This window comes from Petaurus breviceps, unplaced genomic scaffold, assembly GCF_028583685.1.
Source record: "Petaurus breviceps papuanus isolate PSGF00001 unplaced genomic scaffold, PetGlider_PUasm1.0 90792, whole genome shotgun sequence".
Classification (NCBI taxonomy): Eukaryota; Metazoa; Chordata; class Mammalia; order Diprotodontia; family Petauridae; genus Petaurus; species Petaurus breviceps.
This window is the reverse complement of record NW_027187347.1, coordinates 17,035,989-17,053,036: the sequence shown is the minus strand read 5'-3', so window position 1 is coordinate 17,053,036 and position 17,048 is coordinate 17,035,989. Positions and strand designations below refer to the sequence as shown.

At 40.5% G+C, this 17,048-nt stretch overlaps 2 protein-coding genes across 2 annotated transcripts in view; one reads left to right on the top strand and one right to left on the bottom strand.

The window, feature by feature from the left end:
- The window catches only part of UPK1B (uroplakin 1B), a 490,606-nt gene that overhangs the window by 152,078 nt on the left and 321,480 nt on the right, over positions 1 to 17,048 (bottom strand). The gene's annotated exons all lie outside the window — the stretch shown is intronic.
- The window catches only part of IGSF11 (immunoglobulin superfamily member 11), a 197,537-nt gene continuing 190,166 nt past the window's right edge, over positions 9,678 to 17,048 (top strand). The window contains exon 1 of the mRNA XM_069069968.1: positions 9,678 to 10,016. Within this exon, the coding sequence (XP_068926069.1) occupies positions 9,965 to 10,016 (52 nt within the window). The 5' untranslated portion in view covers positions 9,678 to 9,964. The remainder of the gene's footprint in view (positions 10,017 to 17,048) is intronic.

Genomic DNA, 17,048 nt, shown 5'->3' with positions numbered 1-17,048 from the left:
ATATTTCTTTCTTTTTTTTTTTTTAAAGCAATCGGGGTTAAGTAACTTGCTTAAGGTTACATGGCCAGTTATTTCTGGGTGTGGTGCTGAGTATCTGAGCCCGGATTTGATCCAGGTCATCCCGACACTGGAGCCAGTGCTCTTACTTGCTGAGCCACCTGGCCGCCCCTAAGCAATTGGGGTTAAGTAACTTGCTCAAGGTTACATGGCCAGGTGTTTCTGGGTGGGCGCCAAGTGTCTGAGCCCGGGACTCGATCTCCAGGTCTTCTCAACACTGGAGCTGGTGCTCCCATCCGCCATGCCACCTGGCCGCCCCAGGACTGATATTTCAAAAGAAGAATGGTAGGACTTGACAACTGACTGGCTGGAGTGGGGGAAGGTGAGGGATTGGGAAAAGTCAACCTTAACTCTGAGATTTAGAGCCCAAGAAGGGCAAATGGTGGTGTTATATACAGAAATAAAGAAGTTAGAAAGGAGGGACAATCTTTTCAGAATGTGCTGAGCTCAGTTTTAGACATCTTGAATTGAGTGTTGGTAAGGCATTTAGGTGTAAATGTCAAGTAGGTAATTGGAGATGTGGGATTGGAGATCAGAGGAGAGATGAGAGTAGGATATATAAATTTGGGAGTCATCTTTGTAGAAGTGATATTTAAGCCATAGGAATGGATGAGATTTCCAGGATGTAGAGTATGTAGGGAGATGAGTACTGAGAAGATGGTCTTTATGGAACACTTGTATTTCAGGTGTCCAAGAAGGAAAAACCTAGAAGAAATTAAGAAAGAAAACAAGGGAGAGAGGCTCTGAAGCTTACTTGCTGTGCGACTTTGGGCAAGTTATTAATTTTTCTCAGCCTCAGTTTCTCATTTTTAAAATAAAGAGTTTAGACTACATGTCCTCTAAGGTTCCTTCCAGCTCCAAATCTATAATCCTATAATCTCAAAAGATAAACTCTGACTACATAAAAATAAAAAGGTTTTGTTGGAAGAAAATTGATGAAAATAGAATTAGAAAAGAAAAGGTAGATAAAATTAATTACACCAATATCACTATTAAAAGTCTGGTTTCTAAAACATAAAGGTAATTGATACAAATTTATAACATCATGAACCCTTCCTTAATAAATAAGAGGTGAAAAGATATGAACAATTTTCAAAAAAATTTTTCAAACTATAATTGACCAAACGAAAAATATTTCAAACCACTAACAATAAGAGAAATGAAAGTTCTCTCCATGCAAATTGACAAAGATGAAAAAAAAGTGGAAAAATTAATATGGTTGGAGGGCTGTGGGTTGGAGGGCTGTGGGAAGACAGGCATACTGGTGCATTATTTGGTGGACTTGTGTAATAGTAATGGAATTTAAAGATCCCCCTGTATTAGCTTGGTTTTTGGTTTGATTGTGTTAAAACCCAGGACTTGTGAATCCCACTTGTGGGATGGACTTGTTGATATGAAAAGAGAGGGCTGAACTGGGAGGAGCTAGTGATGTAAATTTAGAGAGACACAAGAAAAAAGAAAGGCAGAAGAACTTTTTGGAAGCAGCATCTTGGAGGCAGAGAGAGACTGAGAGGATTGCTGAGGGCCAGTTTGAATTGTCCAGGACTTTTAAGAGCTGCCAAGGACTGAGGAGACATGGCTGTTATACTGGTACTTTGTCTGTCTGTTTTGATGCTGTTTTGCCAGATTTGTCCACTGGTGAAAGAAAGGTGTTGTTGCAGAGGTCTTGGAACCTTGCTGTTGGTTCAGAGCTCCTGAGACTGTTCTGCAGAGAGTGAATTCTGTCTACTGGGGAAGGGCAGTGCTGTTGTTGCATAAGTCCTGGAATCTGGCTGTTGGTTCAGAGTTGCTGAGACTGTTCTGCAGGCAGAGAATGAATTAATGAAGACACTGGCAATGTATCTTGTGGCCTCGCTAAGCTTTGTCTCCCCAGGAACAAAGATTGCTGTGAACTTGCCTCTCTTTGCGTATTAAATGCTGTGCTTAAGCTTGTTGTAACTCTGGGGTAGGTGGCCTATTCAGTTGTAATCCAAGGTTGGGGAATTTATGACCTTTTTGTGCTCTGGGATTGAACAAATGAATGTACTTTACTTATGATTTGAAACTAATCTCCATTTGAGAAGAGGGGCTTTGTGGTTGACTAAATGAATGTATAGCCTAGGGGTGGAGTAGTTCTTAGAAGAGGGTCTTTGGGATTGACTAAATGAATTATAATGTCCAGGGGTGGGGTAGTACTTGGAGATTATTGAATTACACTTGGTAAATGCTGTATTTTGACTGATGTTATATTTTGATTTTCTCTGTTCTTAATTTTTCACTGAATAAAATGGAGAGCACCTATGCTGGTATTTTGAACCTTGAGAAGTTGCCTTTGCTTGGCATTACAACTTGTAAAATAGTCCATCTGTTTTGGATTTCACTTAGAAATCACCTAAGAAAATCCACTTGTCTACACTGTAATTCAACAGGCCCATTACTGGGTATATATGCTAAGGAAATCTTAGAAAGAAATAAAGGTCCCACATATACCAAAATATTAATATTTTCTACTTTGTGGAAGAACTGAACTGGAAACATACTAGGTGTCTATAAAAGGGGGAACAGATTTAAAACTCATGATATATAAGGGCAACGGAATCTGATTATGTAGAAAGAAATAACAAATATGAGGAATTCAGAGAAATGTGGGAAGATTTTTATGAACTGATAAATCTTATTAGAGCCATGTTATAGGAATATAAATTTTTAAGATCTTCCCTGCCCCTAGGCTTAAGTGCACCTGGAGCCTGTGGTGGGAAGCTTGTTTTTCTGGAGATACTTTGTGATTGGGCAGTGGGTCAAGAGGGTTGTTACATTCTCTGAGCCAGGAGAAGGCTATATAATCCTTGACGTGAGGCTTTGTCTTGGGGCTCACTTTGAGAAGTGTTATGTGATTTGACCAGACGAGACTCTGGGCAGCCATTGAGAGTCCCCCGGCTTTGAAAACCCAGATGTTGATGCTTCCCTCTCTGGTAACTGACTAGGTATAGATGTAATGGTTGGACAGTTGGAGGTCTGTCGGCTTGATCTGTTTGTTTCTCTGTCCTCTTATAATTTCTCTTTATAACCTCTGTACTCTGAAGTTTGGGGTGCTGGCTTTTCCCCTGAACTAGGTAAATGATATGTTTGATTGATTAAAGCAAGATTGTTAAACCATTTTGAGTTGCTTTCCTTTAGAAAAGCAGATCTAGGAATCTGTGTTGGCAGCCACCCTGGGTATGCTAGGGTGCTTGCTCCTACAAGCTACTTGCCTTAAATCCTGCACAAAAATTCATGGTCAATAGGATTTAGAACAGAACAGGGCCTTAGAGCTGATGTTCTAGTGAAAAAAACTAAAACAAAACGAAGAGAACAAGATATGTAATGATTACAGCAATGTAAATGAAAAATCCACTAAGTCAAACTATGAATAAAGAGGAAAACCAACAGATACTAGAGAAAAGACAAGGAAACATTGCTCTTTTCTCATAGCAGAGACATGTGTATGTGAGAATGGGGAAATGGGGAGAGGGAGGCTGTTTTTACTTCGTTATGTCTGACTATTCATGACCTCATTTTGGGTTCTCTTGGCAAAGATATTGGAGTGCTTTGCCATTTTCTTCTTCAGCTCATTTTGCACATGAGGAAACTGAGGCAAATAGGATTAAGTGTCTTGCCCAGGGTCACACTGAGCCAAACAGGGTTAAATGACTTGCCCAGACAGCTAGTAAGTATCTAAGGCCAGATGACTTTCTGACTTCAGGCCCAGTGCTCTAGCCACTGTGCCATCTAGCTGCCCTGAAGTGGAAGGAGGTTACTGGAATTGAATACTGTATTCATTGTCAGATATCTGTTTTAGGTAATTTTGCTTTTTTTTTTCTTGGTCAAAAGGAAGGGTTCAACCTGGAAGGGGGGGGAATTGGAAGTAACTGTCAAGTAAAAACAGAAATCACCAAAAAGCTATTTTAAAAAAGAAATGAACATTGAGTATGTAATTGCAACAATGATAAATCTGTGCTATGAATATCAAGGGAATAGAATCAGGAATGGAATAGTCAGAAATGTTACATGTTACAGAAAATTCAAGGGGCCTGAAACCTGAGAAGAGTCTACTAGATCTGGCAATTAGTAGAACTTTGATGACATTGGGGAAGGTAGTTTTACTAGAGATTGGAGGTTTGAAGAGAGAATTGGCAAATAGAGGGCTCAGATGATCAGTTGATTGGAGTAGAATCATTTGATTTCAGTAGAAAATCAATCAAAATAGAAAAGAGATAGGAAATCAAGACCTGAATTAGGTAGAAGCACAAACTTGGCATGAGCTCTCGCTCCAATCACTTCTAATACATGTAAAAAAATGACTCTAAACAAACTTTAGAGCTACAGAACCCACAAAGAGACAGACAGAAACAAATCTCCCATTGAAGGCAGCCCAGCAGGCCATCAGGAAGGGACTATTGCACTGGGCTGGCAACTGAACACAGTCCTGCATTAGCAGAGGCTCTGACCCCAGGGTGGCCCCGACCAGCAGCAGCCAGAGCAGATTTCAGGAGAGGGAAACACCAGCAGCTATGGTGATCTCCAGACTTCTCAACCCATAAACACCAAAGACAAAGTAAAAGGTCAGAGTGGAACTCTGTTGGACTGGGCGGGGGTGGGGTGGAATTGCTGTAGCAGCAAGCACCCCAAGCACGTTCTCAGGGTTTGCTGCCCATACAGGTTCTTGGATCTGCTTTGATAAAGGAAAGCAACTCAAAATGGGTTAACAAGCTTACTTTAATCAGTCAGACATATATCGTTTACCTTGTTCAGGGGAAAAAGGTCAGCACCCCGAACTTCAAAACATACAGGCAGAATTATCAAGACAGAAACAGATCAAGTAGACAGATTTCCAAACTGTCCAACCATTACACCCATACCCAGTCAACATCTGGGTTTCCACATCTGGGTTTTTCAAAGCCGGGGGACTCTCAACAACGGCTTCCCAGAATTCAGATCAAATCACAGAACACTTCTCAAAGCGAGTCCCCAAAACAAAGCCTCACATCAGGGCTTATATAGCCTTCTCCTGGCTCAGAGAATGTAACAACCTTATTGACCCACTGGCCAATCAAAAAGTATTTACTGAAAAACAAGCCTCCCACCCCCATGTTTCAGGTGCACTTTAGCCTAGGGGCAGGGAAGATCTTTAAATTTGCATTCCCATTACAATTGCACAGTGCTGTCTGGCCCCTGCCCCCGGGGCAAGAAGCAGCCAGAGGTGGGGTGGGGCTGTGCAGCTGCCTCAAGAGCTCCTGGCCTGCAGATTGTAGGGGGACTAAGAGACCATTCAGAGAGTAAGCGCTTTTGTTGTTGCTTAAATCTGGATCACGGTCTTGGGTGGTGGTCCTGGGGTATGTGGTCAGTGTGCCAAAGCTTGTGGGGGCTGTAGAGAAGGAAGCCTCCTAATAGCTCCAGCAGCTGTGAAAACCCCAGCGATTTGGGACAAAGCTCTCTCCATTTTGTAAGCCATTTTGTAAGCAGAGTTCTACCATGGCAAAGAGCTCAAAAGTCAAGTAATTGGCTGGCAATATGAGCAAGCAGAGGAAGCACAAATAGACCATAGAATCCTTTTTTGGGGACAAAAAGGATCAAGGCATGGAGGGGGAAGAAGATGGTAAAGTCAGAACTCCTGCATCAAAAGCCTCCAAGAAAAATATAAACTGGTTACAGGCCATGGAGGAGCTCAAGAAGGATTTTGAAACTCAAGTAAGAGAAATGGAGGAAAAATTGGGAAGAGAAATGGAAATGATGCAAGAAAATAATGAAAAGCTAGTCAATAGCCTGCTAAAGGAGACCCAAAAATACACTGAAGAAAATAACACCTTAAAAAATAGACTAACTAAAATGGCAAAAGAGGCCCAAAAAGCCAGTGAAGAGAAGAATGCCTTAAAAAGCCAAATTTGCCAGATGGAAAAGGAATTTCAAAAATTCACTGAAGAGAATAACTCCTTCAAAATTAGATTGGAGCAAATGGAAGCTAATGACTTTATGAGAAATCAAGATACTATAAAACAGATACAAACAAATGAAAAAAAAAAGAAGGCAATGTGAAATATCTCATTGGAAAAACCACTGACTTGGAAAATAGATCCAGGAGAGATAGTTTAAAAATTATTGGACTACCTGAAAGTCATGATCAAAAAATTAGCCTAGACACAATCTTGCAAGAAATCATCAAGCAAAAGTGCCCTGATATTCTAGAACCACAGGGCAAAATAGAAATTGAAAGAATTCGCCGATCACCTCTTGAAAAAGATTCCCAAAAGAAAATTGTTAGGAATATTATAGCCAAATCCCAGAGTTCCCAGGTCAAGGAGAAAATACTGCAAGCAGTCAGGAAGAAACAATTTGAGTATTGTGGAAACACAGTCAGGATAACATATGACCTAGCAGCTTATACATTAAGGGACTGAAGGGCTTGGAAGATGATATTCTGGAGGCCAAAGGAACTAGGATTAAAACTGAGAATCACCTACCCAGCAAAACTGAGTATAATGCTTCAGGGGAAATTATGGTCATTCAATGAAATAGAGGATTTTCAAGCATTCTTTTTTTTTTTTGGAGGGCAATTGGGGTTAAATAACTTGCCCAAGGTCACATGGCTAGTTTTTGTTTTAAGTGTCTGAGGCTGTATTTGAACTCAGGTCCTCCTGACTCCAGGGCCAGTGCTCTACTCACTGTGCCACCTAGCCATCCCAGATTTTCAGGCATTCTTGATGAAAAAACCAGAGCTGAACAGAAAATTTGACTTTCAAATACAAGAAGCAAGAGAAGCATGAGAAGGTAAACAGGAAAAAGAAATCATAAGGAACTTATTAAAGTTGAACTATTTACATTCCTCCATGGAAAAATGATAATTGTAACTCATGAGACTTTTCTCAGTATGAGGATAGTTGAAGAGAATATATGTATATATGTATGTATACATATATACATATATGTATGTATAGGAGGGTGTATGTGTATATAAATATATCTGTGAGTGTGGGCATATATATGTTCATGTATACATAGAGGGCACAGGATGAGTTAATATGGAGGGATGATATCTAAAAAATAAAATCAAGAGGTGAGAGAGGAATTTATTGGGAGAAGGAGAAAGGGAGAGATAGATTAGGGTAAATTATCTCATATAAAAGAGGCAAGAGGAAACTGTTACAATGGAAGGGAAAAGCAGGAAGGTGAAAGGGAATGGAACAATCTTATTCTCATTGAATTTGGCTTAAGGAGGGAATAACATACTCAATCGGGTATCTTACCCTACAGGACAATAGGGAGGTAAAGAATAAGAAGGGGCATGATAGAAGGGAGGGCAGATTGGGGGAGAGGGTAGTTAGAAGCAAACATTTTTGAAAAGGGATAGGGTCAAAGGAGAAAATAGAATAAGTGGGGGGGATAGGATGGAGGGAAATATAGCTATTCACAATATAACTACTGTGGAAATGATTTGGGTAACCACACATGTACAATCTGTATTGAATTGCTTATCTTCCTAGTAGGGGCAGGTGAGGAGGAAAAAAGTCTGGACCTCAAAGTTTTAAAAACAAATGTTTAAAAAAAATTGTTTTTTTACATGCAACTGGAAAATAAGATATACAGGCACTGGGGTATAGAAATCCATTTTGCCCCACTAGAAAGTTTGGAGGGTGATGAGGGAGGATATAAGAAAGAACAGATTGGGGGAAGGGGTATTCAGCGGGCTTGCTATTTTGGGGTGGGGGGGGTAGGGGAAAGATGGGGAGAAAAATTGTAACTCAAAATCTTGTGGAAATGAATGTTGAAAACTAAAAGTAAATAAATAAATATAAAAAAATAATCAGGGGCAGCTAAGTGGTGCAGTGAATAGAGCACCAACCCTGGAGTCAGAAGGACCTGAGTTCAAATGCGTCCTCAGACATTTAACACTTGCTAGCCATGTGACCTTGGGCAAGTCACTTGACCCCAGTTGCCCTACCTTCTGCCCTCCAAAAAAAAAAAGGCAAAAAAACAGTGAATTCCAATTTTCCCCTTGGAACGATCACTGGGAAACCATAAAAAAAAGACATGAATTAGACTGTTAATGGGAATTGGGATCATATTGGAACTTAAGGAGCCACCTAGCTATGGGGCTGAAATCTTAGGTTCAAGGAAGGCCAGAAGTTACTTTAATTAATTCTTTTATTTCTTAATTAGCAATTAAATGAAAAAAAAAAACTTCCTGGAAAAGTAACAAGTTTAAATTCACACAGTGAAGTAAATGACATATGCATGCTTCTCCAACTAGCAAGTGGTATTGAATGGGGAGAAGAGTACAAAAGGGGAAGCAGCGAAAAGATGCTGAAGATAAACTCCGCCTACTTATTGACTGCCAAAGGTTTTTCTCTTAATTGTTTAGCCTAGAGAAGCTAAACTTGAAGGAAAAAAAAAACCCAATTTTCAGATATCTGAAGGGAATAGGACCCAAATGAAGACACTGGCTGGAAAACTACAGATGGAGAATAACCTGATTAGAGCCAAATAGCTTCTTGCCTGAAAGAGTACTTAACCCTTCAGGGCACAAAGGTTCATGGATCTAGATCTGGACAGGACTCTAGAGCAGGAATTCTTAACCTTTTTTGTGTCATGGACCCCTTTGGCAGCCTGAAACTTATAGACCTCTTCTCAGAAAATGCTTTTAATTGTATAAATAACACACATAGTGTTAGAAAGGAAGCTAATTATATTGAGACTTAATAAAATATATTTTTTAAAAAAAGTTCAGCCACGGGGCGGCTAGGTGGCACAGTGAATAGATCACCAGCCCTGGAGTCCGGAGGAACTGAATTCAAATTAGACCTCAGACACAACACTTACTAGCCATGTAACTTTGGGCAAGTCACTTAACCCCAATTGCCCTGCCTTATCCCCTCCAGAAAGAAAAAAAAAAGTTCAGCCAATAAACACTTATCAATCCCGCTATTTCATCATTAGGCCTTTTAATTTATTAGCCCACTATGGGTTATATGCATTTTTGCAAATCTCACCTCTTTTGATCCTTACAACAACGTAGGTTAAGTGACTTGCCTAGAGTCAGCCCTCTGAGGCTAAATTTGAACTCAACTCTATCCACCGCATTACCTGGTTTGCCTCTGAAAAAGTCTCTGCCTTCAAGGAGCTCACAGGTCTCCATATCTAACTTCTTATTTCAGAGAGGAAAGAGAGGGCCAAGCAAGTTGTTCTTGCAAAACCGTGACCGTGGACTTTTACACCGTGCTCAGAACTTTTAGGAATCCCTCGGACTATCATCAGTCCGGTATAGTTCCAGAGAAGCTTTGCCTGGAGGCTGGGGGCTGGATCTCGCCGCTCCGGGATTTCCAGAGCTGATTGGTTGTCCTTGGAGGCGGGGGCGGAGCTAGAAATCCACAGGTGGCCGCGAGTCGGGGATGCGCCTGGCCCTGCGGGTGGGCCGCTAGGCGTCGCGCTGGAGTCGCGTCTCCGCGGTTGCCGGGGCGACAGTGCGGGGGTGTGCTTTGGGGGAAAAGGCGTGCGGGGTGGTTGGGGCAGAAGGGGGGGGGGGGGGGGGGGCGGGGCGGGGGGGGGGTGTGGCTCCCGGGGCAGCGCGAGGGGCCCGCGCGGCGGCTCCCGGGGCAGCGCGAGGCGGCTGCGGCGCTGCTGCTGCTCGCACTGGTGCGTCCGTCAGGAGGCGGCGGCGGCGGAGGTAGCGCCGGCTGGCTCCTAGCGCCCCGGGGCGCTGCTTGCGGGGACCGGCCGGGGAGGGCAGCTGGGGCGGCTCAGGACCGGCCGTGGGAACCTGCGGAAGGCAGTGGCCGGAGCCAAACCGGGTGGTCTCCGGGGGCAGAGAGCAAGGACTCCGGCCGAAGCCCCTCACAGTACTGGGACGCGGAGCCGGGGAGGGGGCGAGGGAGGCGGGCGCCCGGCAGCCCCCGGAATGACTTCGAGGGGCTCCCCTCTGGCGCCCCTGCTTCTCCTCTCTCTGCAAGGTAAGACCCCACCTCCCCTCCCTCCCAGGTGGTTTGGGCACAAGTGGGCCAAGTGCCTCCAGCGAGTCAGGGAAATTCCAACTTTTCCTGGGGCCGTCTTTGCTGCCCATCTGTTTATCCAGGGCCAGCCTTGGTGCCTCCAGTGGAACGAGGGCGCATCTCTGTCCCCCCGCTCGGGGGAGCTGATCGATCCTCGACGCCTTCCACCCCCATCCAATCTTCATCTGTTCTAACTGAAGATCGATCATCGCTCTCCGTATCCCCCCTCCCCCCCTTGAGACCTAGATTCCGCCTCTCACCCCACCCTGCACAAATCTATTGCCAGTCTGGAAATGTAGACCTTTTTAAATGACCCTTGTAGCCAGCCTGGGACGATATTTGGAGCTAACTTCCGAGGTCCAAGGATGAGCTTTTTGACAAATTCATAAAACTTCTTGTATGGGTTTCTACCCAAGTCTCTTAAGAATATAATGCAGATGCTGACACATTCATTGATCTTCATTGTAAATGGAAATAAGAGTTCTGCAAGCTGGTCAGCTTTGAAATTGGCTCGAATTTATTTTATGCTTAAAATTAAAAGCAGGTTGCTCTGAGGCTTAGAGCCTCAGTTTTCATGTACAATGCTCTTCTGTTCCATAATGTTTATAAAAGTGTTCATTTTATTTGAAGTTTGTTAAGTTCAGAAAAAATTTTTAAAAAATTCCACAAAAATATAAGTTGTCGCATGGTAATTATGATCAGGATAAACACATGCCCCCCCCCCCCCAAGTTTCTTTTAAAAAGACTTCCTAAATTAAATTTTCTTGCACCTTATTTATCTTTTTAACCCATTTATTTTCATCTAGGTTGCTTTCATAGTTTTGACACTGGTTTTCTTAAATGAAGCATCTTTTCATCTATACCCTTTTTCTCTCTTTGCTGCTTCATCTTGTGCAGAGTATGTGTTATGATTTAATTGATAAAGAAGATTTAGTGAGATTGGTTTTGAAAAATCATTTTAAAAAAGTTTTCATGAACTTTGTTGCATTTTCTGGGAAACTGTCGAAGTTTGCCCAATTTTATACTGTAATTGGTTTGCTAATTTGTCTTCAGTCTAGGGACCAACTCTGTTACCTTGTGAGTGATTGGTTCATTTAGTAGGGAAGAAGAAAGAACTTGATGGAAGTCCCTTTTCCCACAGAAACTGGTAAAGGCATAAATGTAAAAGCTACAAAGCACTTTTCTGGAGCTCCACATGTGTGAATGAGTAATTATAAACAAATAATGATTTTGTGAATGTAGTATACATATGTATTATATTGTGTCTTCAGACTAGGTTTGGTAATGATTTTGTGAAAAAAAAATATACACACACACATATATCTCATATTGTATCTTTAAACTAGATTTGGTCATGTTCCCAGATGGCTCAAGTGAGTAGGCTGTAATGTGTGGTAGACAGAAACTCTCCTATTGGTTACTTTTCCTTTCTTACATCCTTCATGTGTTATAATCCTGAACAGTGAGTGGGCTTTTGCTTCAGCCTCTCCAACTAACCAAGATTGCTATAAACTCCCATCTGAAGGACCATGGGAGATGTGATTGCAGGGGTAGCTACAGGGTGCTCACTATACCAGACCTGATATCAGGAAGATCTGAGTTCAAATTGTATGATCCTGGGCAACTCATGTAAACTCTATCTCATTTTCCTTAGTCTGTAAAATGGGCATAATAGTACCTGTCCTAGGAATGTTATGAAGATCAAATGAGTTAATAATTGTGAATCCCCTGGCACATAGCAAGCCCTATATAAATGTTAGCTGTTGTTAACTGTTGTTATTTTTACCTACTAGCTTAGGGTTTTGGTCACAATTTATTGTTCTAAATTAAAGTGATATAATGCAATATACTTCCCTTGTGCATTTTGGTTTTTAATCTTTCTTCAGAATTGAAATGATTTAATGACTCCTTAGACTATTGTTTAGTTGTTTCAGTTGTATGTTATTCTTCATAACCCCATTAGGGTTTTTTTTTTTTGTAAATATACTGGAGTGGTTTGCTGTTTCCTTCCCCAGCTCATTTTATAAATGAGGAAAACTGAGGCACATAGGGTTAAGTGACTTGCCCAGGGTCACATAAGTAATACGTGTATGAGGTTGGATTTGAACTCAGGTCTTCCTGATTTCAGGCCAGGCACTCAATCCACTGTGATACCACTTTGCATCATAGAGGGACCTTAAAAGGTCATTTACTTAGGACTATCAATCTAATGAGAAGTTATCCTGTTTTAAAACCTTGCTGGGGTTAACTCATTGTTGGTAGCATTCTTCACCACCTCCCTAAAATTAATTCATCTGGCATGTATTTATTGATTATTATTATTATTATTGATTATTTATTATGTATTATGGCTAAGTTCCAGTTAATAATAATTATTTATTGTTATTATTATTATTTATTTATTATTAATTATATATTATGGCTAAGTTCCAGGACACGGTACTCATTACACTGTGAGAATACAGGGATGAATAAGCGTTCCTAACTTCAAGGCATTTTACATTTACTAGGGGAGGTAAGAGACATGTAGAGGAATCTGTAATTTAAGGTTGGAAAGGAAAAAAAGTGCTGTGGATATTCTGATGAGGCAGAGCTCTCTTTCAGGTAGGGGGTTTGGACTTTGATGGGAGCCTGAAGGACGAAGAGAATTTTCAATAGATGGACCACGGGATGGGGAAAAGATAGTCTGGGTAGAGAATGACAAAGCCATAAAGTTAGGACAGTGTATTTGGGAATGGGGAGTAGTACTGTTTCCACGACGTGGAGGTTATTTGTAACTGAGTAGTGGGACATAAGACTGGAAAGATAGGTTTGAAGTACTGTGAGTATACTTGGGTGACTATATCCAGTAGGTTTCTCTCTTATAGTTTTGGCTCAATTTCTAGTTGAAATTTTTAGCTAGTCTCTCTAATCTAATAACCTTCAGCCCCCACCATGCAATTTATCTTTAGCCATCTTTATTCTAGACTAAATAATAACCTAAATTCCTGACTTTTTATAGAAGACTTATACCTTCCCTTTGTTGATTATTTTCAATTTATCCTGTGCACACATGTACATGTATGTAATTCACATGTACATGTATGTAATTCACATATAAATATATTTGTACATAGTTATTTATATGTTGTTTCCCCCATTAGACTGTGAACTCCTTGTGAACAAGGACCATCTTTTGTTTTCTTTGTGTCTCTAGGGTTTAGCATAGAGCCTGGCACATAGTACATATTTAATAATTGCTTATTGACTTACCTCATCATGTTTCTGGCTTTCCTATTTATATTTTTCATATCTTTTTTTTTTAATGAAGAAGCCAAAAAACGGAGAATATTCAATTTAGGGGGGCAAACCTGGTACCAGGCATGAGAAATTTAAAGAAAAAGCATTTGCTGTAATGGATCTTGATGTGACTGACTCAAAATTATATAATTATGAACTCCAAATATGGTAGATACTGTCATGTGAAATTTGAAATATATAATATTGCATCAATAATGAAAGAATTATTATCAGCAAAAGAAAATTCATCTTTAGGAAATCAGATTTAGTTAAACTTCCATTCCTAGAGGCTTCTCTTGATTATATTTCTGTGGCCTCACTTAAAACTTTAAGAGAAAAATCCATGTCCAAAGAAGTCCATGACATGGGATCAAAAATAGTAAAGAATTTAGAGTTCACAGAGTTCATATTGAAAGGAAACTTTGAGATCATTTAGTTCAGAAATCCCTCATTTTATAGAAAAGTGAGGTTAGAACCCAGCCCTCTGGCTCCAAATCTAGTGTTTATTTTCCTTTTACCATTATGCTACCTTCTTTGCAGCATTCCTGGAAAGAAAAATGGTGGTCATATAATGTTCATATGAACCTGAGATTTTCATCATTTTGAATTCCCTCTGCCATCCATTCACACCTGATTCTTACCCATGCTCTCCCATGAGTGCAGGTCTGGTCATTGTGCTGGGGGACCTTCCTTATGGATAAGGAAATGTCATAAACCTAAATGGGAAGGAATTCTGTACATTTTAATGTAAATTTCGCCTCTAGACTCATTAAGTATCTTTGGAATATAGTGCTTTTTATTAAGGGCCTTGGGTTTGGGCCACATGCACCCCACCAAATTTGGGTGGAAATTTTAAGAAATTGGAACTTTGTATATCATCTCACATCATGACCAATGTATATAAGCCACAAAAGTTTTTCTCCACAGGCTTCTTAAAACATGATAACTGGTATTACTGTCAGACAGGAGGCAATGATGCAATGATAAAGGGCACTTGTTTGGACGTTTTTCCCCCCTTGGTAACAGTATGTGGCAGATTTTCAAATGTGTTTTCACACTTTGATAGTGGAAACATCTATACTGAAAATTCTCTTTTGAATCTTCATACTAACCGTGTGATTTGGTGTCAGATAAGGTGACGTGCTAGTGCATAAGATTATGCAGTTGAGGTATATGAAAACAGGGACACTGGTTAAGTGGGGGCCAGATTCGCATATGGGCCCTGTACAGTGTTCCCTAATAATCCTGGTCTTTGCAGATATGGCCTCAATTCTTTCCTGCAAGTCTTGACTGATGCTCTAAAGCTGTAGTTGGTGAATTTCCAGCATCACAGTCACCTAGAATAAAAATCCCCACCCTTCCTCTCGCTTCTCCCTGGGCTGGAAAGGAAACTCATACAGACACCACCATATCTCACTTTTGCATTTGGAATCAGCCTCTTCTCCTCCACCCCCACCCAAATCAGGAGGCCCAGCAAAGATTTCTGGGTCACAAGTTTGAGAGCCACCGGTTTAGGAGGTTATGAGCTCATATGTGTATTCAAAATTCATCAGCTTTCAGCAGATAATGGTCCCAGAAGTGGAATGTGAATTCATTAACTTTTTAATTTAGCTTATCTCACTGTATTGGAGAAATGTTTCCCCCCTTTCCATGAACGTTTGGATAACTAGTTCCCTCTCCCAATTGTTACTAAATAATAGTAACTTTTTGCATTAGTAACACCTCTGAATCACAGAAATGGCAAGTTATACCAGTTCTGATAAGCTAATGTGATGGTGCCCTCGTTTTAAATACGTGTAGACTGAGTCATAAGAGTTGCATATTTTGTGCCATAAGAACATATATGGTTTTAGCACTGGTCATCCAGAGGTCAACCAGACCAACCCTCATTTCACAGATGAGCTTAGAAAGGTGCAGTGACCTTCCCAAGGTAATACTGGTAGTAAGTAGCCTAGCTGGGATTTGAGCCTAGGCTGTCCTCACCTGATATCATCAGATACTGCAACATCATGTTAGATACAGCATACCCTGTGACCCCTGTTGTTTTACGCATACATCTGGTAGAATCTTGTTTTAGTGCATGTCATTAAAATGGTCATTTCTGTAAAATGGGGCAGTTTTCCTATACTGGTGCTCAGTTCATACTAAGACTGTTTTTCCGTGCCTATGATAGAATCTATCAAATGAAAAGAACCATTACATAATTACACTTCTAAGGCACAAGCTTTATTTTGATAGAGCATGGACAGCAATGCCATTGAGAACTCAGAAGCACTGATTTCAGAAAAATTCCTGTGCAGACAGTTGTTGGGGAGGAAAGCCTAAAGAGTTGAGGCTCTGAAGTCAAAGGATGATAGGCTGATGAGAGGGGATGTGGCTGCTTCCATTCGGCCCCAAGGTACTAGGGACACTTCTAACATAGTGACATTAAATTAATGGCACAGAACTGAAGTAGTACTACTGTGGTGGGGTTTTATTTTTGTTTGGAAACAAAACCAGAAGAATTCTGGCAGATAACCTGAAAATAATTTGTTTTTCTTCTTTCAGGAGAAATGAAAATAATTTTCAAAAATGTCTCCCAAGGTTCTGATACTAGTGTTTTATTTAACCAACTTACTTGAAACTGTCATATACTCAGCTACCATGATCCTTTCAGATGCTGATGAGCCCTCCAAAAGTTTATTTTAAAATGCAGTACTTAGAAACTTTTTGCTCTCTTTCATGGATGGTACTTAGTATCTCTGGTATCCTCAAATAGTTTCTAGGTTTATTCTTGAAATAGAGATCCCCCTCCCCCTCTCAAGATCTCTAAAGGGTTTGAAAGAGTGAATTTGGGTTTTCAGGAGTTTATTTTAGAATGCTGAGAAAACACAGAACTTATACTTCAAGGTCTTCCTTTTCCTTTGTACTTTCATTTTTTGGGGGGGGGGAGGAGAGGGGGTTCCTTTCCTTTTCCCCACAAATAAAATTTAGTACTTAAAGCAGCAGGAATGAGAGTCCCTGGCTAGGTTGCTTTGCCAACTGGACAAATGGGGGTTAAACGGGCAGCAGGAGTTCAGGGAGCTGGGGTGGGGTAACCTTCAGTAGAGTTCATGGGCTAATGAATACCAAAAGGAGGACACCCTCACGTTTCTGGACAGCTTGTTAGCTGCAGGCCCAGCTGCAACTTGATCCTCAGTCAAGTTTACTGAATAGTAAAACTTTGACACATCTCAGTTGTTTTTTAAATTTGGTCTGTTTTAACTCTAATTTTCCAGGAATTTGTTCAGTTCATATTTTGCCTTTTCTTTATCTTTTCATCAGACTTATCTAAAATTGAAAGAGGGATATTGGAGTCTCCTGTCACTATTTTGTTGCTATCTATAGTTCCTTGTAGCTCAGATAATGTTTCCTTTATGAGTTTGGATCCTAACACATTTAGAGTGTATAGTTTTATTAATGGTATTGGTTTGTTGTCTCTGGTTCCTTTCAGCGTAATGTAGTTTTCTTGTTTAATTATTACCTTTTAATTTTTTTGAATGTTTGTTTTTTCTTTGTTAGATAGCATGTTCCTGGCTTTTTAGATTCACTTGATACAGAGTAATTTTTTCCTCATTCTCTCAGTTTTATTTTGTGTATGTCTTTGTTATTTAAATGTTTCTTGTAATATTGTAGGAGGATTTTGTTTTCTTATCTCATTTGTCACTTTAAAAATTTTTTATTGGATTGTTTAAT